Source organism: Raphanus sativus, chromosome 9, assembly GCF_000801105.2.
Source record: "Raphanus sativus cultivar WK10039 chromosome 9, ASM80110v3, whole genome shotgun sequence".
NCBI lineage: Eukaryota > Viridiplantae > Streptophyta > Magnoliopsida > Brassicales > Brassicaceae > Raphanus > Raphanus sativus.
This window is the reverse complement of record NC_079519.1, coordinates 179,130-200,873: the sequence shown is the minus strand read 5'-3', so window position 1 is coordinate 200,873 and position 21,744 is coordinate 179,130. Positions and strand designations below refer to the sequence as shown.

The 21,744-nt window shown below is 33.1% G+C and overlaps 3 protein-coding genes across 4 annotated transcripts; 1 reads left to right on the top strand and 2 right to left on the bottom strand.

Moving 5' to 3' along the window:
* The first annotated feature begins 1,996 nt into the window (after positions 1-1,996).
* On the top strand, positions 1,997-4,753 carry LOC108828367 (auxin response factor 17). 2 transcript variants are annotated; one of them, XR_001945795.2, is made up of 3 exons: positions 1,997-3,277; positions 3,366-4,071; positions 4,536-4,753. XR_001945795.2 is itself a non-coding variant. In XM_018602030.2 (3 exons), exons 1-2 carry the CDS (start codon positions 2,171-2,173, stop codon positions 4,011-4,013), a joined length of 1,755 nt encoding a protein of 584 aa, XP_018457532.1. In that variant the 5' UTR covers positions 1,997-2,170; the 3' UTR covers positions 4,014-4,056; positions 4,536-4,753. The 2 variants fall into 2 exon arrangements, 1 of the variants encoding a protein (XP_018457532.1); XM_018602030.2 differs by having other exon boundaries at positions 3,366-4,056.
* A 1,866-nt stretch (positions 4,754-6,619) lies between these two features.
* Positions 6,620-8,002, bottom strand: LOC130499699 (uncharacterized). The gene is made up of 2 exons (XM_056994033.1): positions 7,443-8,002; positions 6,620-7,344 (listed from the first exon to the last, which is right to left on the bottom strand). The coding sequence occupies exons 1-2, from the start codon at positions 7,785-7,787 to the stop codon at positions 6,751-6,753; spliced, it is 939 nt and encodes a 312-aa protein (XP_056850013.1). The 5' UTR covers positions 7,788-8,002; the 3' UTR covers positions 6,620-6,750.
* An 8,619-nt stretch (positions 8,003-16,621) lies between these two features.
* On the bottom strand, positions 16,622-18,822 carry LOC130499421 (RHOMBOID-like protein 8). The gene is made up of 6 exons (XM_056993460.1): positions 18,379-18,822; positions 17,856-18,019; positions 17,583-17,746; positions 17,239-17,507; positions 17,025-17,151; positions 16,622-16,944 (listed from the first exon to the last, which is right to left on the bottom strand). The coding sequence occupies exons 1-6, from the start codon at positions 18,687-18,689 to the stop codon at positions 16,822-16,824; spliced, it is 1,158 nt and encodes a 385-aa protein (XP_056849440.1). The 5' UTR covers positions 18,690-18,822; the 3' UTR covers positions 16,622-16,821.
* Positions 18,823-21,744: the final 2,922 nt, after the last annotated feature.

The following is a 21,744-nucleotide window of genomic DNA, read 5'->3' as shown; positions in this document are numbered from 1 at the left end:
GACATGTACGTATGGTACTGTTTATACCATTTGTTTGCAAACTGTAGGACGATGATTTATTGACGTTACACTAATTCTGACAGATGTTAGTGAAAAAGTACCACCACGTCTGAAGAGTTTTGTCCCTCATGGAAACTGATTTCAACATTATTTGATTTTTTTCTTACAATAAAACAGCAAAAAGAATTTGTTCACGCTACTCATTAGTCATATTCTAAAAGAAAGAATGGGAAACGTATTTATATTTGCAATCACCAGTCCATTTGATAAAAGCTTAATGGTCATTGACTCTAATTGTCATTGTCATTTTTATCATTTTTATTCATTTAATCTCGTTAACCTTGATGTGATAGTGGGCCGTCTACTATATAAACTCGAAACCTGCAGAAACAGAAACAGGCCCGTTTGAACGGACTTAATAATATTCCGTTATTTTGTTTTTATGATTTTAATAAAATTTTAATAGCAGCCTCCTTTATGTGCCGTAGAAAACATATGAGATTAATTAAACGAATAATTTGTAAGATCACAACAAACATTCCCCCACGCGCCAGCGGAATGGCCAATAAGATCCTTTTTTTGATCCTCTTTCGTTTTATTATTCTGATATTTGTTTAGATATTTTCTGGAAGTTATTAATATGTGTTTTTATATGATTATGTGTTGTGAATTTACATTTGAAAGTAAATAAGAAAAATTTCCAAAAAAATAAAATTAAATGCTCTAATTAGCTAGAATATAGATGTAACTTACTATTATTTAAAGACTTACCAATCATGCTGAAAATAATGTAAAATATAAATACACCAAATTTAATTTTAAGAACAACAACAATTTAGCCACACGGCACTTCCTTTTATATTTGACTTCACAGTCCACACCAGCTAATCTTGTCTGCTTCATTTTAAGTATTAAATTTTTTAAAAATTATTGGGTTTTAATCCCTAAGAAGCTAATTAAGGATTCAATTAAGACAGTTATAATCTTACAAAATGAAAAGCAAACGAGATTGCTTTATATTTAAGCTCGTTTCCCCCTCCCCTTGTTTTTGTTAGTATAATTGAGAAAGAGCTCTAACAATTCAGTAAATAATCCATTTTTAAAATGCAATTAACATTAATATAGAAGTGTTCATTAACCTATTCGGTTAGGATATTTAGATATCTTTTCGTTGTTATCAGGTCGTTAGACTTGAAAGTTTAAAGTAAGAGAATTTGATAATTGCAAACTCATCCAACAAATAAGATTCATTTAAATCTGATTAACTTGGATGTATCTTAGATTTTTTGGAAAGACAAAATATTCTTTTAGAAACCAAAAATACCGTACAAAAAAAACCAAGAAATACCGTACAACATCAGTAAAAATACACAAGTAATATTGACAACGAACCATGTAATGTCATCTAATATAAGAAAAATACATTTGTTGTCAAAAAAAAAGAAAAAGAAAAAGTACATTTATCTCCTAAAAACATGAAAAATGGTTTTACTATCAGACAAAATAATGTGAGAAAATTGACATTGTAATTTTCGCTTATTCTTCCTAAATCAAACTTGTTTTTTTTTTTTTTAAAGAAATCTTATAAAGTGAAACTTCTGTGTAGCCTAAACCATAAATCAAAGCAAAAACATGGTTGAATGGTATTATATTAAATCATTGTTTATACTTTTAGTAACCAATTAATAAATCTGCAGAAAATATTCCATCGATTACTTTACTTCTTCTTAACAATCGTAGATAATTATTACTCTACAAAATTATTAGCGGTCTTTAATAATTGTTCTTTTTTAATTGCTTCTAGAAGAGAAAATACAAAGATAGAGTAGGACATCATTAAGTAATGAGGGAAAAAAAGCGAGAGATTAACCCAAAAAATAAATAAAAATGCAGGAAGAGAGTGAGATGCACGCGCGAGATCGGACGGTGGAAAAGCGCAAGTTGCTGCATAAAGTTTGTTGCGGAATGGCAAAACCGTAAAATTCGAATAAAATCAAATCAAAATCCCCGTCTCAACGGCGTAACAGTAAATCTATTCTCTCTCTCTCTCTCCCTATCCCTTCGCTTCCGTTTCCATTATCTTCTCTCTCTTCTCTCAGACATACACAGTCCCTCTCTCTCTCTCTCTCTAGTAACTAACCTCCTCCTCGCTGACTCCTCTCAACCGCCAATGTCACCTCCCTCGGCGGTTAACCACCGCGAGATCGACCCTAAGATCTGGCGCGCCTGCGCGGGAGCCTCCGTCCAGATCCCCGCGCTCTTCTCTCGCGTCTACTACTTCCCGCAAGGACACGTGGAGCACTGCTGCCCTTCCTCAACCATCTCCTCCGCCTCCGCCGTCGCGGCTTCTCCGATCCCCTGCGTCGTCTCCTCGATCAGCCTCCTCGCGGATCCGGTCACCGACGAGGTCTTCGCTCACCTCTCGCTTCACCCCGTGTCTCACGATCAGTTCCTTCCCCCTCATCCTCATCCTCATCCTCCCTCTTCTCGATTCGGGAGATTCCTCGAAGAGGAAGAGGAGAGCAGCGGCGAGGAGAAGGTCGTCACGTTCGCGAAGGTCCTCACGGCTTCCGACGCCAATAACGGGGGAGGATTCTCCGTCCCGCGATACTGCGCGGACTCCGTCTTCCCTCCCCTCGATTTCCAGGCCGATCCTCCCGTCCAGAAGCTCTTCATCACCGACGTTCACGGCGTCGTCTGGGACTTCCGTCACATCTACCGAGGTACTCCCAGGAGGCACTTGCTAACCACGGGGTGGAGCAAGTTCGTCAACAACAAGAAGCTCATCTGCGGAGATTCCGTCGTTTTCATGAGGAAGTCTGTTCACGAGATGTTTATAGGCGTGAGGAGAGCTCCGAGCTCTAACAAATCCGGAGGAGGAAGCTACTACGGCGGTGGCGGCGGTGGTGGCGTTACCGGGGATGAGTACTTCCCCGGTTACAACTACTACGGAGGCGGAGGAGTTAAGAAGGAAGACGTTGGTGGAGGCGAGAAGAAGTGGTTTAGGAGAGATGGGAACGGGAAGCTGACGGAGGAGGCGGTTACGGAGGCGATCGGGAAAGCCTCGCAGGGCTTACCGTTCGAGGTCGTGTATTACCCGACGGCGGGGTGGTCTGACTTCGTGGTGAGAGCCGAAGACGTAGAGGCCTCGGTGAGTGTCTACTGGGCTCCTGGGACTAGAGTCAAGATGGCGATGGAGACGGAGGATTCCTCGAGGATCACTTGGTTTCAAGGCGTCGTCTCCGCTTCGTTTCAGGAGACGTGGAAACAGCTTCAGGTATATATATACATTTGATGAGTAGCTAATAGCTAGATTCACTCTGTGTTGTGTGAGTTCTTGATTTGGAATCCAAATTGTTGCTCAGATCACATGGGATGAGCCTGAGATTCTGCAGAACTTGAAGAGGGTGAATCCTTGGCAAGTGGAGGTCGTTGTGAACTCGTCGACTCAGCTTCACGCTACTTACCTTCCTCCAACAAAGAGGACGAAGTATCCTTCATCGAGTGGGTTCTTTGGTGGAGGAGAGGAAGGAGAGATGATCTATTCGGGAAGAGGAGGACAAGCGATGGATCCAAGTCACTATGGGTACACTACTTACACTACAGTTCCTGCTGGCATGCAGGGAGCCAGGCATTATGAATTTGGGTCTTACAACAACAACAACAACTCAACCGGATTCATCGGAGAGAACGCTCACCCTGAGTTCATCAACTTCTTTAGTCCTCTTCCCGGTTTGGGAAGAGTCTCGACGTCTCTGATGGTGAACTTTGGCGGCAGTCCTCCGCCGTCGGATGACTTGTCGCCTAATAGCAACACCACTAATGTTTCCTCTGGAAACGACGCAGGTGGGAACAACCGAGGCGTTAGCTTTCAGCTGTTTGGGAAGGTGATAAACGTGCAGGAGCCTGCCGAGAGCGGTGGTGTGGCTGAGTCTAGCTTGTGTGAAGACGATGGAAGCAAAGAGTCCAGTGACAATGAGGCCCAGTTGGTGCAGGGTCATGGAGGAAGGTGAAGCGTCTAGGGGTGCCTATAAAGATTCCAGCAGAGACACAGAGGTAATAGCTGCAAAGGTATTTTGATCAATCATTTCATCAAATCTATTTGAATCAATGAGGTTTTGCGTTTTTCAAACTGATTAGGCTTTTGCTACCATTAGGCATGAATCTTATTTATCATACTTTCGTGATTACTATATTTATCGATCTCTACAGTCTGTGGTAATTGGAATTTGAACATATACATGCACTGTAATAGTTTTTATTGTATTATTACAGTCCATGTGCTTGTCTGTACTATTATTCCGTTGTTTGGTCTCTCGCATTCGACAGTCTCTGACTCTGAGCAATTACACATGAAATGCATTTTACTGTTGTTTGCTTGACTTGAGGCACTGTGTGACGCTGTTACAATTTCGATATAGAAAAGCTTGGAGCTACTTGTTCACACTATAATGCCTGAAGATGAAGATCTTTATTTCTTTTTATTATTATTATTCAATGATTTTGTGGTTTGCTTGTGTCAATGTTGTTGACAGGTGAAGGGAATGAAGGAATGTTTGGAATCTGTACGTCCCAAGTAGCAGTGGTTGGTTGGTAACATAAAAAAAAGTATCTTATGGTTTTTCTTTCTTTGCATTTTGACTTTCTCTGGAAGATTTTATGTTTTGCCACGTGGCAAACTGTGTATTTGACCCATTTCTGAGACACATTCTGGATTGAACATCTCGCTCTTTCCTAATCGTTTATTGCTTTATTGGGGGTAAAATGTCTATGGGTGAATTTTTTACTTTTAACCATTTTATATATAGTGGTTATGACTGTTATGGAGTACTAAGAAACAACAGTTAACAAGATGATTTATTGACATCCCTATGCTATGAGCCTAATGAATGCATCTAAGTTAACGGCGCCAACCAAAGAGTATTAGCTCTTTTTTGGCTTTTAATTAATAAAACTGCCAATAATGCTCTGCTCAGGAACCTCAAGGTCCCCTTACCATCTACACTTTTACTGATTCTTTTATTAACCTTGCAACCGATTTATGATCTTTAAATTAGGTTTGGTTTTTAGATTAGCAAATGAATCAAGACGAATATATTAGGTTGGTTTGATTAGCTATATTATTAGGACGACTAGGCGGCCGATGACAATCACAAAAAGACATTGATTATGTTTGATTTGGTTAAAGTTAGATCAACCGAATAAAAAGTGTCTGTTTCTGGTATTATTACTGTCATGATTTGTTTGATTAAATGACTGACATATACTACGATACATGTATATTTCTTACGTTCACGTATGGTAGAGTGAACTAGGTGGATCTTAAAATTTCTATTTTCCTTAAATTGGTCACATTATGATAAAATACAAGAACCCACTCTTGGAAAAATTAGCTGTAACGCAAACTTGAAAATGTCTCAAGGACAAAAACAATATAATTATTTTTTCCAGAGTTTGGTTATATGTTGAGGAAACACAAATAATTCATGCATGCAGACCAACAACCAAACCAAAGAAAAAGGAAATTTGTTCCGACTCTCCAATCATAGTCTTTTTTTTTTTTTGGTTAACACTCTCCAATAATTGTTTCTGGACTAAACAAATAAATAAATAGACAAAATGTATTTATTTGATATAACAAATGATGTTTATTTTGACCCAAAAAACAAATGTTGTTTATATATCATTCAGTTGGAATCTTGATGATTTTTTTATTGTTAAACGATCTTCATGGTTTTACTTTATGATTTTTTTTTCTTATATGAATATTCATACAAGATCGTCTCATGAGAAGGGCAAGGACTTGATGTTTGATTAATTGTTTGTGTATAGTAAATTTTGAAATTTGTATAGAAGAGAGGGGACGGATTGCTAATCATTTGAAGTATGAGTCTCATAAAATAAAAACATAATTCACAAATAGAAAAGAAGTCATTATACAAAAGAAGAGCACGATATGTTTTTTTTCCTTTCACTTTATCTCTCAATCTGCATCAAGTGAATACAAATCAACCGTCAGGTTTTTAATCATTTGCTGTTTTCTCATTTTATTACCGTCCTTTCTGCAACTCTTTTCCGTAGAGACAACTCTGGTCTCGCTCTTTTGCAGTCAATTCTTTTGTTCTAAAGCAACAAAAAAACAAAAGTGTACTATAACGATATTCAAACGTTTATTTTTATTTTTGAGAAAGTAAAATAATAAAACATTTCATTTCCATGTACAATATAGTACATGTCTTGTCATTTGAAGATTCACATAGAACCGGTATTACGAACATCTGTTCTTATAGAGTTTGATAAGTACTCCTATAATTTTGTTTGCTTATTTTCAAACCAAAAAAAAAAACTTGAACACACAGGTGTATAGTTTTGTAAGCATCATGTTAACTAACATTTATATTAAAAGAATCCAAAATCAAAGCAATTAACTAAAATAAAACAGTTAAAAACACAACTAATTATACAGATTTTGATAAATTAAAATTCATCTAAAATAAAAAGGATGAAAAATGTTCTTATAGAATTTGATATACTTGTATTCGTTTTTCCCTACATTTCAACTTTAGCACCATGGTTTAATTTTGTAAGCATCATATTAACTTCATGTTTGGACTTTGATATATAAAGAACCTTAGAAAGGTTTTAAAGAAACACATAAATTTTATAGATATTACAAAAACAAAAACTAAAAACAAAGCAGATTAACACATTCTGATTCATCTAAAAGCCTAAAACCCCTGTGTGTTTTGTTTATCTGTGGCTACAGAAAGCCAAAAGCATTTTTCTACCATCAACAATCTCATCAAAGAAATCATCAATCTGAGCAATAACACTCTCTGTTCCACTCCTCAAACTCCCAACACTCACTTTCAAACTCTCAACTCTCTCCCTCAACCCTTTCTCCTCCTCCTCCTCCTCTCCCCCGCCGCCGCACCACCGCCGTTCGAGCTCTGTCTTGAGCTCCTCCACCGCCGTCTTGCTCCTCCTGTACTCATACATCATCACCCCTTTCTTCACCCCCGTCCTCTCCATCTCCGCCGCCACTCTCTGCTTCAGCCTCGCCATCGCCGTCGCCGTCGTCGTCGCCGCCGCCGCTGTAGTCTCCCCCGGGATGCTGTAAACAAGGCCTTGCGTCAAGATCGTGAGAAACAGAGTGTTCATGTTCTTGATCGTGTTCATCACTCCTCTGAACCCGCTGAACCCGTTCTGTATCTTCGACGACTCCATCGCCGTGACTTGCTCCGACCAAAAGGGAAACCTTTGGACACGGTTCTCCATCAGAGCTCTGTTCTCTTCCTCTATCCCCACCGCTTCTCTCCGACATCCAGTTATCGCTCGCATCACCTGTTATCCAAAGTTCGAGACTTTATTCAAAAATATTCAATCTTTTATTTCAAGTTTCCTTTTTTTTTTTAATTTTTAGCAAAAAAAAAAAAACAAACCTGACGGTGGTTGTGGTGGTGGCCGTCGAGAGTGGAGGTCACGGAAATCGCGGCGGAGCAAAAGCTTTCCACGGAGGAGAGAGATGATTTGATGACGTGGCAGACGTCCCAGAGCTTGGAGGTCTCGTCCATGTAGTCGTCGAGCCACTTGTCGCCGACAGGGAGGTTGAGTTTTTGGACAAGAAGTGTGAGATGAGAGTGAGAGGTTCTCAGGAGACAGATCACTCTCTGTAGGAACTGAAGGGACATGAAACTGTTGGAGAGATAGACCCTTTCGAGATCTTCCATTGATTTGTTTAGAAAGGTGTAGAATCCGTTTACTGAGTTTGTGCAAGAAGGATCCATTTTGTTGATGATGAAACAGAGAGAACTCTAAAAAGATTTGTTTTTTTTTGTAGTGTTTGTTGATGATTCTATGGAGGGAAAATTGGGTAGGAGAGAGTTTTAAAGGTTACAAGAGATTGTATGTGTGTGTTTGTGTGTGTGTGTGTGAATTTATATGTATAGATGAAAAAAGAGAGTGAGAGAAAGAGAATAAAAGAAGGAGAAGAAGAATCAGAGATTTTGTAAGGATGAAAGTGATTGTTTGGGGCAATGATGGTTTGTTTCCTATAGAGGAGGAAATGGATGATTGGTATTTGGTAATTATACTAAATTTATTGATTTCTCTGTATTTTTTTATAACTAAATTTTCTTATGGAAAGAAGAATATAATAAAATTGAAATCTACAAAATGCATACATAGTATTTTTTGGAAGAGAGAAAAAGAGAGAGTAGATTTAGTCTAAGTAGATTATAGTTTTTTCAGGGAAAATACATATATAACATGATTTAATTCTCTTCATGTAATCCATATAAGTTTTTGTCATCTACAAATTTGAGACAGAAATAAAATCTGAATAAAATTTGTATTTCTAGAAGCTGCTCATTAGCTTGATTCTTTGTCCGAATAAAATCTCTAGTAATTGATGGTTAATATAAAAGGGTAAATATAATAATGACCACGTTTCAGTACACTAATAACCGAATAATTAGTGATTTGGTATGTATGAGCTAGCGTCTTCTGCGAGGGCATCTAATACCATTTCATGCTTTACTAGTTATGCACTAAGTTGACTGATTACAAAGCAAACTTTTTTATCTGCTATAAATACAATAATAGTGTATACACCCCTAACAATATCCAATGATTGTATAGTGCTTATAGGTGTTTCTGTATATTTTTTTTGTTAACTCGGAAGAGTTTGAACTTCGAACTATAGTTTCTCTTTGGTTCGGACTCGTTCGGTGCTAATATTTGAAATATGATGCAAGAACATGACCTACTCTTGTTCTTTACCACTGGTCCATCTCATTCGGTGGTTCATTTTGTCTAGCTTCATGCACACCATTCTTTCAAGTTTTAAGGACTTGTCGTGGTTTGTTTGACATACAGTTTCATATATTATAGACAATGTTCTAATAATTTGTGTGTACATCCCTAAGCTACTTTATAATATATTATGACAATACAAATCTAACAAAGTAAACTTGATTAGTCATCTGATGCTTTGTATTAATATGATAATGGCTCAACCGGATCAAGATTGGTCATTGTGTAACAGTTAGATTCCAGCATACTATTAATAATGGTGGTGTAGCTAAAGTTATACAAAGAATGAAATCGAGTTCGTACCTCCAAAAGTGGCATTTCGGACCCATACAACGGCGGATACCGAGAAAAGAAATAGTACTATATAACATTCAATTGACGCAGTAGAATATTTAATAAAAAAATTTAAGTAGATAAGATAAAATTAATTAAATGCAAAAGAGTTATAGATGTTGCAAGCTGAGCAGTACAAATGTTGCTTTATTCCCGTTATCAAGCCGGCGCGTATTCTATACTCATCTGTATTTCTTTAATTGTATTCGTACATTCTCTTTTCAGACCACCAATAAATATCAATATTATTGCAATTATGATTTTGGTTAGGATGATATAAAATAAGTAGTCTTTTTGTTAATTATGAAAAAGTATCTTCATATCGTGAAAGTGAAATTATTTATTAAAATTGCCCAACAAATTTTATATGTAAATTTCTATATATATCAAAAGAGAAATTATCCTGATGATGTATCACATGGAATCGACAATACGAAAAATGGTAAACGATGATGTATGATGTATCTATATGATTGTTTTTCCTTTCTATTTTTCAGTGATTATTAGAAATTAAGTTTTATTTCTAACTACTTAGTATATGCGAACCATGAAACATTATATCAACTTGAATCATTCTCGCTCTCGCCCACATATCTATCCTATCTATCCTATTAAAAGTGAAGTACAAATGGGAAATAACCCTTACTTCTTTTAAATATTTACCACGGAATGCCACTGCACTAATAACTACTAATTAACCAAAAATCAATTAACACATTTATACCAAAATAGTCATATTATTCACTTACCAATAAAGAACGTCATGTGTATTTTTCGAACCTCGAGATAATAAACCGGTTGATTTACAGTTTTACACCAGTGTCTAAATTATATAAACTTTCACAATAATAATAAATCTTGATGTAAATTACAAACCAAAGTTATGATGTACTTAGCTACAAACCTTCACAGTAATACTAAACCGATTGGTTTACATGTATTAAATGAAATGTATCTGCCATTATTCAAAGTTTATGATTAACGAGACACATTTAAAATAAATTTTCTTTTTATAAAGCTTTTGAATATTGCTATTGATTTGATTTTATAAAAAAGAAACATATATTCCCTAACAGTTCCTAACATATTTTTAACTTATTCCTAAAATATCTACATATCTAACAAAATGAAGATTTTATAATTATGATTCACAGCTAATCTAACCTTTCTATATAAATTTATTTAAATGAAAGTAGAATCTTTAAATGATATATATATATATTATATATATATATATATATATATATATATATATATTTATATATATATCAAAAATATTTGATTTCACCTGCAAAATATAAACTATACATGTTTTATTAAAACATATAAAGTTATTTTTTAATTATAATTAAGAATACAACCCAAAATTCAAAATAATATAGAAATGGAATTTATTGTCAATATTATAAAACTTAGACACATGTCTAATCTTTTAAAAGGATAACATATTAATTTACATAAATATTTTATTTTGGATAGTAGTATATTATAAAAAGTAATTAGCTTATGCTACTAAGAAAAATTGAAAGTTCATTATATTATCAGAAAATATCTATCTAGACCCTTTTAAGATATACGAAAAGAGGTCAATTTAATTACTTAATTTTTTGGTCTAAAATAATCATAAAACAAAATTTAAAATTTATATACATATTTCAAATCAAGAAGATAATTTAATGTTGATTTATATCAAAAATTTGATTCAAAAATATACATATATTCAAAAATTGATTTTTACTAAAATATTTTCCACTAATCATTATTAAAAAAATGTTTTCAATATATATAAGCAAAAAAAATACAAAACCCAATTTAATATAACAACTTAAATTAGAGGTTTTATATTTCACATTAAGTTTTAAAAATATAATATATGTGATTACTTATATGATGGTACGTATAAAATACTATTAAATTTATGATAGCTTATATGACAGTAGGTATAAAATAATATTAATTATATGATGACACATATATGATAAATAATAGTGACTGAGGATGCACGTTCGGGTACCAATTCGGTTTGATTCGAGTATGTTTAGGTTTTAGGTTTCGGGTTTCTGGGGTCAAAAATTTCAGTCCTATTCGAATATTTTTATATTTTGGTTTGAGTTCGATTTTGATCTTTGTAGGTTCATTTCATGTTCGGATATCCCATTTAAATTATTTTAATTTTTAAAATTCACTAGATTTTGACCCGCGCTTTTGAAGCGCGGGATATTTTACGATGAAAAATTTTACTAATAATTTAACAAATATTTGGTAACTTTTAAAGAGTGTGTATTTAAAATATTTTTGTATTTAAATCAGTATTTTTAAATTCAACCCGATTGTGATTATACCGGTTAATCTGGAGATCTGACAATTCAATTTATGTTTTTAAAATATTCATATTAAAAAATCACTAAAACCCGAGACTAACCGATTGAACTGATGGATGACCGATATGTAATCTAATTGGATTTAAATTGTAAAAGTTTCATAATTTGTAATCTTATAATCGAAATTTTAAAGTTCACTATTTTGCAATTTATGAAATTATGACGTTTCTACAAAATTTTAAAGAGAAAAATGATAGATATAAAATAATTAAGATTAATTATTGTATTATTTGGAAACATTGATAGTAGTATAAAAATATATTGTTTGGAAACATTGATAGTAGTATAAAGAAATAAGTATATTGTTTGGAAACATTGATAGTATTATAAAGAAATAAGTATATTGTTTGGAAACATTGATAGTAGTATAAAGAAATGAACATTAGTGATTTAATGTATGTTTAATTATAAAGTATAAAGGTGTATTTAATTTAAAAACTTACAAAATAAATGTTAGGTCCAACAGAATGTTTCTGTTTTAATAAGATAGATTATATACTTTCATTTTTCTCAAAACTTATAAATAAAATAATATTTTACATATAATTTGAATAACATATGTAAGAATACCTAAATTAACATATAAATTGGTTTGGTTTAAATATTTGGATAAATAATCAATAACTTTTCAAGTATTTTGGTGTTTTGAGTATACATTAACTATTTTAGATTTTTACTTTTTACTATTTGTGTATATTTTCAAGTATTAAGACCAAATTAAAAATATCATATATATTATGAATGTTTTTATATAAATTAATTTTAAAAATATATATATATATATATATATATATATATATATATATATATATATGAATCTATTTCGGATCCATTTGGGTACTCAAAATACTTCGGTTCAGATTGGATTCGATTTTGGTTCTCTAAATACCAGAATTTTGAATAATTCAGATATTTGATCAATTTCGGTTCGGGTTTGGGACTACTTTTTCGGATCGAGTTTGGTTTGGTTCTTCGGATCTGAATTTTGTGTCCAGCCCTAATATTGACACGAAAATAAATAGCAATATATTTTTGAAATATACATCCGCGCGGGCGCGCGGTTAAAATCTAGTTTACCATTACGGCTGCAGTAGAGATATGTGTTATATTCAAATCAATAAAACAAGAATCTAGAATTATTTGTCAACAATTAGTGACTACATTCTAAATGTTGTAGATTTGCACATGTATTAGCCATTGCAAGTATTTGTCGATGAGTGTACATATCAAATATAATGGAAGACGGGACCATATCTAATGGAAGGGTCGGGCGACTCAATAATCTCCGATTACTCTTGTGTGTTTCTTCGTTTCTTTTATAAAATTTTGTCGCATTTTTAATTTTTTATATATTTATATATCGTATTTTCCACAATTTGTTTGTTATAGACGTGAAAGACAAACTGCTTAACATTATACTATTTTATTTTCGTTTATGAATGACGAAACAGACAAAAGGAACACTATTCAGCAATGAATCCAAAGTCGACATATCAGAAGTAAAATCCAAAAGAAAGTTCACGAACAATCTAGAAGATGGTATACTATTGGGAAGAAGACTTGTACTCCCTCCATTTCGATTTAATTGTCGTTGTAAAAAAAAAAAATCGTTTCAAAATAAGTATCATTTTATAGTTTCAATGCAAAATTTATTAAAAAAATTCTGTATTTTATTTTTTTATTGGTTGAAATGTGGTTAGATGTATTGATAATTGTGTTTTTATTTTGAAAATATACAAATCATATGTTTTTTTAATCTGTATGCATAAATCTAGAACGACAATTAAAATGAAACGGAAGAAGTATATAATAAATAATATGAAAGGGTAGAACGAAAATGTTACAATATAGATGTTGTATGTTTAACTATATGATTGTATAACTATCGACAGAGCCTTAGAGAGTAATTACTAAGTAGCAGAAAAGTAGTACCAACAAAGAGAGAGGTGTAAATTTGCAAGAATGTTTCGTTTTCTCAGTAATGGCTTAAGATAAAGAAACAACTGTTTTGGGTCCATACTCCTCTTCTCTTTCCGTCTACCATTTCGAAATTTATCGTCTAATTTCTCCACTTCGTTGTCCCATTTAATTCCGGTTGAGAATGATTATTTAGTGGTTTTTAGTCTATATAGTTACAGATTTATTGCTATATGTAAATGTTTAAAGTTTGAACTCTAAAGATAACTGTTTTGAAAAGAAAACAGGAAACTGGAAGACCGTATTTTTTTGGTAGAGTCTACGATTCTGTTAAAACAAGATTGATAAAAGAAGAATAATAAAAACGGTGAAAAGTTATAAGACTTTTAATCATGTTATACCCGTTTTACCTGATCAGAAGCTATATGGACAACTACTATTAAGCAAGGTCAAAAGAACCTTTAACAAAGTCGCAAATCAAGTAAGGCGATTATGTTAACAACTGATAAACACTCTTGGATCACTAATCCTATAATCGGACGGTAGAGATAAGAGGAAGAGTTGATTATTTAGAGGGTCAACAATCAAGAGCCACCACTTAAGATATAGTTTATCTATTTATGTATTATTTTTTGAGTTATTTTTGGGTTCACCCCCTAGGGTAAATCTTTAGGTTCACCAACCAATAGAAACTTGTCATTTTAGATTCAATATCTTTTAATTAAAGAAATAAATAATTTGTCAAATTATATTATTTTTTCAAAATAAAATTTAAAAATAAATAAAAACAGTATATAAAAACGAATTAAAAAAAATTAATGTTGTCAACAAAACACTAAACTCTAAACTCTAGCTAATACTAAACCCTAAACTCTAATACTAAATCCTAAACTCTAATCATAAACCCTAAACCCTTGGATAAACCATAAATCCTTGGGTAAACCATAAACCCTTGGAAAAAACACTAAACATGTTGTCAACAAAACACTAAACCCTAAACTCTAATCCTAAACCCTAAACCCTTGGATAAACCCTAACCCTTAGAAAAACACTAAACATTTGGATAAATTCTAAACTATAAATCTTAAACACTAAACTCCAAATCTTATAAATAAATATTTTTTAAAAATAATCTTTAGTGAGAACTATTGTTATTTTTATTTATTTAATCTTTTTATTTATTTTAAAAGCATAATATAATTTGGCAAGTTATTTTTGTTTCCTTAATTAAAAGATACTAGATTTAAAATAACAATTTTCTATTGGTTGGTTCACCCTAGGGGGTGAACCCAAGAAAAAGTCTTATTTTTTTCATCAAACTGTAAAAGTACTGAGAGCCGAAATAAGGATGCAAAGGTATATGCTATTTCAACGTTAAGTGGTAGAGATGCGGTTGTAATATTCTCATTTTCGTGTGTATCATTGATGCACATTAAATAGTAGTTTTTCAAATATTTTTATAACTGATGTGGTCCAAATTCTCGATACTAAGGATTAATATAGTAAGAAGAAATGAAACAATAGTTTCCAAAAAAAAAGAAGAAATGAAACATTAAAAGAAAGGATGATAGAGCGTTATACATTAAGGGCCTGACTGGTGTAACCACAGCGGTTGCGGTTGCGGTTGCGGGAGTTTGCGGGTGCGGATGGTTGCGGTTTTAAGCGTTTTCTAGAGATTTGTACGACTGGTACAACTGTTAGAAATTGTTGCGTTTGCGGGACTCTTATGACTGGTAAACTACCAAACGCAACATCTGTTAAATAATAATTTAACAATATTTACATTTTATGTAATTATAAAAAATATTAAAATCATAATAATATGATAAATATAAAATTTATATTTATAAAATCATATTATTCAATTTTAAAAATTTATAGAAAATATTTTATTTTTGATTTTTTTATAATATAAATTGAAATATAATATGAATACATTTTACAATTTCTATTATTTCAATTGAAAATTTTTATTGGATATTTTTAGTATTATTTTTATTTATTCTGTTTTTTAAAAAAAAATTTACCTTCCCGCAACCGCAAACGCTAGCTGGAACCAGTTTTTGATTTTAAGAGGTTCAGAGCGATTTGTAGTGTTTTTGTGATTGTTTCGAAACGCCAACAACCGCTATGAACCGCATAAGCTGCGTTTGCGGATGGTAGCGGGAAAACCAGTCAGCCCCTAAACATGACAAACATTGACAAATACTATATGGATATACTCATATACAAAACATGGGGAAAATAAATAATTTAATTATTATTTTTTTCTTTGTGAAATGCTTAAAATCTAAAATAATAAGAGTTCTGTTGTTAAAAAAAAGTTCCAAAATTGTGTTAGTTTGTGGGTTAATTCCAAAAATAAAATAAAAAACACTTGAAATAAAGCTACTAAACCAAACTCCCCAACAACCATTTGCTCCATTTCTGGCTACATCCGTCTTAACCGGATAAAGTTATAAAGTCAATTTGATTACAGACAGAGTTAGTCCCTCACTTATAGCCAAAATGTTAAGATCAATTCTCAGATGTTGTAATGATCAAACAAAATCACAAATCACCCGATGGTTATAACTAAATTAAACCTAACAGAAAACGAGTGACTTGACATGTTATCAAAATACAAAGAAAAATGAATATTAATATAGAAGAAACAAATGTTGCAAAAAAAAAAAACTATATACGCAGAAGAAACAAAAGGCATTTCTTTGTTGTGTTATGTAAAATGCATACTTAGTGAGGAGGAGGATAGGAGTAATTAAATTTAAGCCAATAGAGAGAGATGTAGGCAGTTGAGTAGAGGTTAATGAGAATCAGGACCACAGTATGGGCTTTGTTCAGCTATTATGTCTGCATTTTAATATGATGTGTAACATTCTCAAGTCTACTTTTTTCTCCAAAATCAATTTTAGTGGCCCTATCTCTATCTCTCTACCTTTGTCAAGGTCGGCCCTTTTCTTCTCATTCTACTAGACCCACAAAGCCACACCTATTTATCATCATCATCATCATCTCTCTTTCTCTAAAGCATATAAACAAAAAGTATGCATTTAAGTAAAAAGAAGCTGAATAATTTATACATACTGGTGTGTCATGTGTGCGTAGATATGATGTGGATCGTGTCAAGTTTATGTAAGCCACTTATGCGGCTACTGGGTCCTCCTGTGGGACCTAACTTGGTAGACCTTTAGTATTCAGATTCATAGTATCAACAAGAACCAATGCAATCGTTTCGTTACAAAGTCCTACCTTCTTATCCATTAAGGCTATATGCCACAGAAGTGCCTAATGATTGTAGTATGAGAGTTTTGGTGGTATTATATTCAATTATCTAAGTATGGGAGGGAGTACAAAGGAGTTAAAATCTTGGTCATGTTTAAGTGCAGACGAGCGTACAGAGGTCTTGTGTCCTGGCTTGTGATATGTTGGTGTAAGGAAATATCCTGAACTTTCCATTGGCCATACACGTTAGTGTTAGCTGAGCATCACTCACCATTTCCTATCAAATTTGCATACATTGGACAATGATTAAAACACTCGAATTCTAGAATCAATGTCACGCCAAGCTTTAAGGTATACCTCGCAGGAAGTAGTCATGTCGCTGCAGCTCCATTTCCTGGTTGGAACACAGTCAACATAGCGACACCAGTTGCAATGGCGGTTGAGATTAACTCCCCAGCACGCTGCTATTAAAACCCCAGCAAGTCTGAGGAAAGAGAGACAAAGATGGATAAGCTTATACATGCCACAAGAACGCAGAGAGATAGAGCAAGATCAAAAAGAGGACTCTCACATTCCACAGAACAAGACCAGGCATACAATCCTTAACACTGGTCTGTCAAACATTTCTTTAAGCCTTGTGGAACTTCTCATATCATCTTCAAACAGTTTTCCCTTGTGAGGTGGGGGGTCCTGCCTCAGCTGTGGGGTGAATAACAGCACAAATCCAAGAAGGAATCCTGATATGAAACCGCCAATATTCGCAAAGTTGTCTATGTACGGAAGAAAGCCGATCAGGAAATTGACTGTGGAGATGGTGATTATTATCACCAATGCTGAAACCTGTAGCAAGCAAAACATAAGACACAATAAGCAGAAGAGGTTAAAGACAAGAAGAAAACACAAGATATCCTTGACCTTGGAGGTATATAGATTCCAGTTCCTTGCAAGTGCAGAAAGCATAGCTCCAATCAATCCAAAGAAAGCAGCACCAGAACAGATTGATGGGATGTTTCGAACAAACAACACAGCAAACAGACTTCCCACAATGCCAGAGAGGAAGTATATCACTGCAATCCTGACTACAGAACCAAAGCAAAAGCAGAGAAAGGCAGATTATAAACGTTGATAAACCCAACCATCAAAAACAGATTAGATGAGGTGAATGAAAGTGAAGGAGTGGACTTTTACATGGTCCATATCTCTGCTCCATGAATATCCCAACGAAAATCAAACTCCCTAGATTTATCAGAAGATGAAACAATCCACTGTGCAGCCAGGGAGACGTCAACACACGCCAAATCTCATGTTTCTCAACCAGAGCATTCCAATAAAGACCTCCCATGTGTTCGAAGCTGCAAACTCACAGTGAAATATGATGCACAGAGCTTCATAATCAGTCGCTAGAAGCAACAAACCAACCTGCTTCCTTCAGTTTCCTAAAACCTATAGATCTAAGAAGAAGAAGAAGCAGCACTACGATCTGTAACTTAGTATCGAGTGATTCATCAAACAGAACGTAGCAAACAATAAGATCCACACAGATCACACTCTATAGAACAACACAGAATCGAAGAACTTGCCGTTGTTATCTAAGATCGAGACCTAATGAATTACTAAGGATCTTCCGCATTGAATTAGAGATCGATTCCACAAGCATATACTATCAGAGACCTAAGCGAAACTCAGCGCCGAGAGAGGGAGAGGTACTCACGTAGAAGCGGAGGGACCGAGCATAGGATTCTCGGAGAGAGGCTGGAAGGAGAATCGGCCGAGTAATTTGGCGGCGCAGTGACCGTTAGAGTTTCTGGAGCAGTCGTTGACTCCCATAGTCACAGCGAATACGACGATCTGGAGAAGCACGAGGACGGAGACGAGCCAGGTGTCGCGTTTGATCTGCCGCGAGCGGTGGCGGAAGAAGGGGAGTTTGTCCGAGCTTGGATCGCCGGCGATCGGAGTGGAAAACGAGAGGTTGCGATGAGATGCTTCATCGATCTGCGTCTTCGGCTCCGTCGTAACCTCCATTGCGGTTAGGGATCGGAGACGACGAGTGACAGAGAAGGTTTGTTTTATAAAAGTGGCGGGAAACTGCTTTTGAGAACAAACCGAAATGCTACGATCCGGTTTGGAATTGGTTACAGAAATTAAACTCCTCACAGTTCTCTAACCGGTTAAGCTTAGATAGGATCCGGTTTGGAATTGGTTTGATGCCAGCATCTAAAGAATCATCTAAAGAATTCATACTCCTATGATTATTATAGTTTAGTTTCTAAGGTGTCTAGATTATCAAATTCATCATTTTTTTATATTATGCGACACAATTGCATTCATTTCTAGATTTTTTTGGTTGAGTGCATCTCATCGATATGATGTGTATCTCATCGATATGATGTGTATCTCACTCCCATCTAACCGTTTCTGTTTGGAATTGGTTTGATGCTATCATCTAAAAAGAATTCCTACTCCTATAATTATTACAGTTTAATTTTTAAGGTGTTTAGATTATCAAATTCATCATTTTTTAAATTAAGCGACACACTTGCATTCATTTCATAGAAAATCTACCTCATTTATTATAAGCACATTGAAAAATGTTAATTGTGATGGTTAAACAAAGTGTTTTAGTTTCAATTGCCTTAGTGTATATGACTTCACATGTGGATGCATAGTTTTCAAATTTTGTGCATTTATCATCATCATGTTCAGCTATTTCAAAGATTCTTAGTTAAGAAAAATTTATCTGTTGAAATATAGAACTATGTGTTGTCTCATTTTTTTTATTTTTTTTTGCAGATCAGCATGGAAATCTTTTGGGATTATGAGAACGTAGGTCTCTCCTATGACTCCGATAAAACGAAAACGGCGTACAAGATTATAAAGGAGGCTCTGAGAAAAGAAGGTTGGACTGGACCTATCCACATTACAGTTGTTGTCGGCTATAAAAACACTTACGTGCCACAAGCTTTAAAGAAAGACCATAGGTTTAACATCGTAAGCGCGAAGCCATTCAACAGTAAGTTTTGGTGTTAGGTTCATTATTAATATAATTACTGTTTTGGTTAATGTTTGGTTATTGTTAGGTTCATTATTAATATAACTAGGATTTAGACCTCCGCGAAAATCAATAATAAGTTTTCAATATTATTTTAAAATAATTACATCTTAAATTAATGATATAGTTAAAATAAAACATTAAAGAAAAATATAAGATTATTAAAACGTTACTATAAAAAAGATATTGAAAAAACTAATGTCAAAGTGATACAATACTTCAAAAATATTAGGTTTACTAACCAATATTAAAATTTTAACATTACTTAAAATGATTATATATTGAATATTTTAAAGAATTACATTTTATAAATCATTTATATATATATCTGTATATATAACCGATATGTTAAAAATATTGAGGATCAATAATTAGTTGAAATTTATTATAAATAAAAGATATAAAACTAATGCCGAAGTGATGTTATTCTTTAAAAGTGTTAGGTTTTATCAGCTTTGAAAAGTAACAGAAGATAAGTTTTGCTGAAAATTTGAAATTTTCAAAAATAAAAATAAAGAGAATTTAAGATTATTAAAAGGATTATAAATGAAAGGTATAAAATGATGATTTAATACACAATTTTCCAAATTTTCATAGAACTTTTTATGATTAATTTTTCAAAATCATTATTTGTAAACAAATACCTTCCCATAAATAAAACTACTATGATCATAAAAATAATTAAATGTCAAAAGGTGTATTACAAAAATGATAATGAGAAGTTAAAATCTAAGGTATATTTTCTAAGAAAGTTATGATCATAAGTAAAAAAAATACAGATGTGAAAAACTCAGACTTTTACAATAATGTTTAGTTAATTATTTAAATAAATAATCAATATGTTAGTTAGACATGATAAAAATTAAACATGATAAAAAAATTTCTATGGTAAAATAAAGATTTAGGAAACAAATTATGGTTATCTCGATAACATGAGATAAAAGATACATCATAATCAATAAAACCAAATATAAAGTAGATATTGCACTACCAAATAAATAAAATATTTGACAAATATGCTTTACCAAAAAAATCAAAATCTGAAACCCAGAAATAGCGATTCAAATGTGGAACAAGAATTCTGAATTGATTTGGTTCACAGACTATATTGGAACACATTTGTAAATTGTATTGTTGTTAAACAAGTATAAAATTACCCGGACTTTTTCTTATATATATATATATATATATATATATATATATATATATATATATATATATTATATCAGGTTATTCAGTATACTTTGGATTTATGGGGACTTAGCTAGATCTAAACCTGATCTTTCCTAGTCTAAATATAATTTTCGGATTAGATTAGGTTCGGTTTTGTTAAAGATAGCAGCTTTTTAACATTTGTATCATTTCACATATATTTTAGTTGAGTTCGGATTTCGGACTCGGATAATTTTTCCGGGTGCTTAAAATTTAGTACGGAAAAGTGACGATAATTCTAACAAACAATTATAAGATAATTCAAAAAATTATATATAAATATTTTGATATATGAAAAATTATGATTGAAAATATTAATTATTGAAAAATGTTATTGAAAAGGTAAGAAAAAATAAAAAGCATTAGTAAGAAGATTCAACGCTAGTGAAAGTATGTAAACTAAACGTTATATTGGGAATTTGTCGCAAATTCATAAAAGAACTGAGGTTTTGAAATGGTTATTGTATTTCTTTTCTTTGTTAATTTTCTCTAATAGGAAACAGAGAAGAAGAATAAGGGACTTTTTACGTACCCAGTTCATAGCAAAAACTTTGTTCCATACAATGTATTTTATACAAAGAGAATTTTTCTACATGTATGCATCCATGACCTTCGACAAGGAGAGAGGACAGTAAAAAATAAAGATCAAAGAGAGAATGTCAGAGAGGATTTTCTTTTGGACTTTTACCTTTCGGATGCTATGGCTCTATGCATTAATTTTAACTTCTTTTTTTTTGCTAAAATTAATTTTAACTTTATGATAAGCAGAATTCATAACCGTAGGATATTTACAGTGTCATGTGTGATACACCAAGC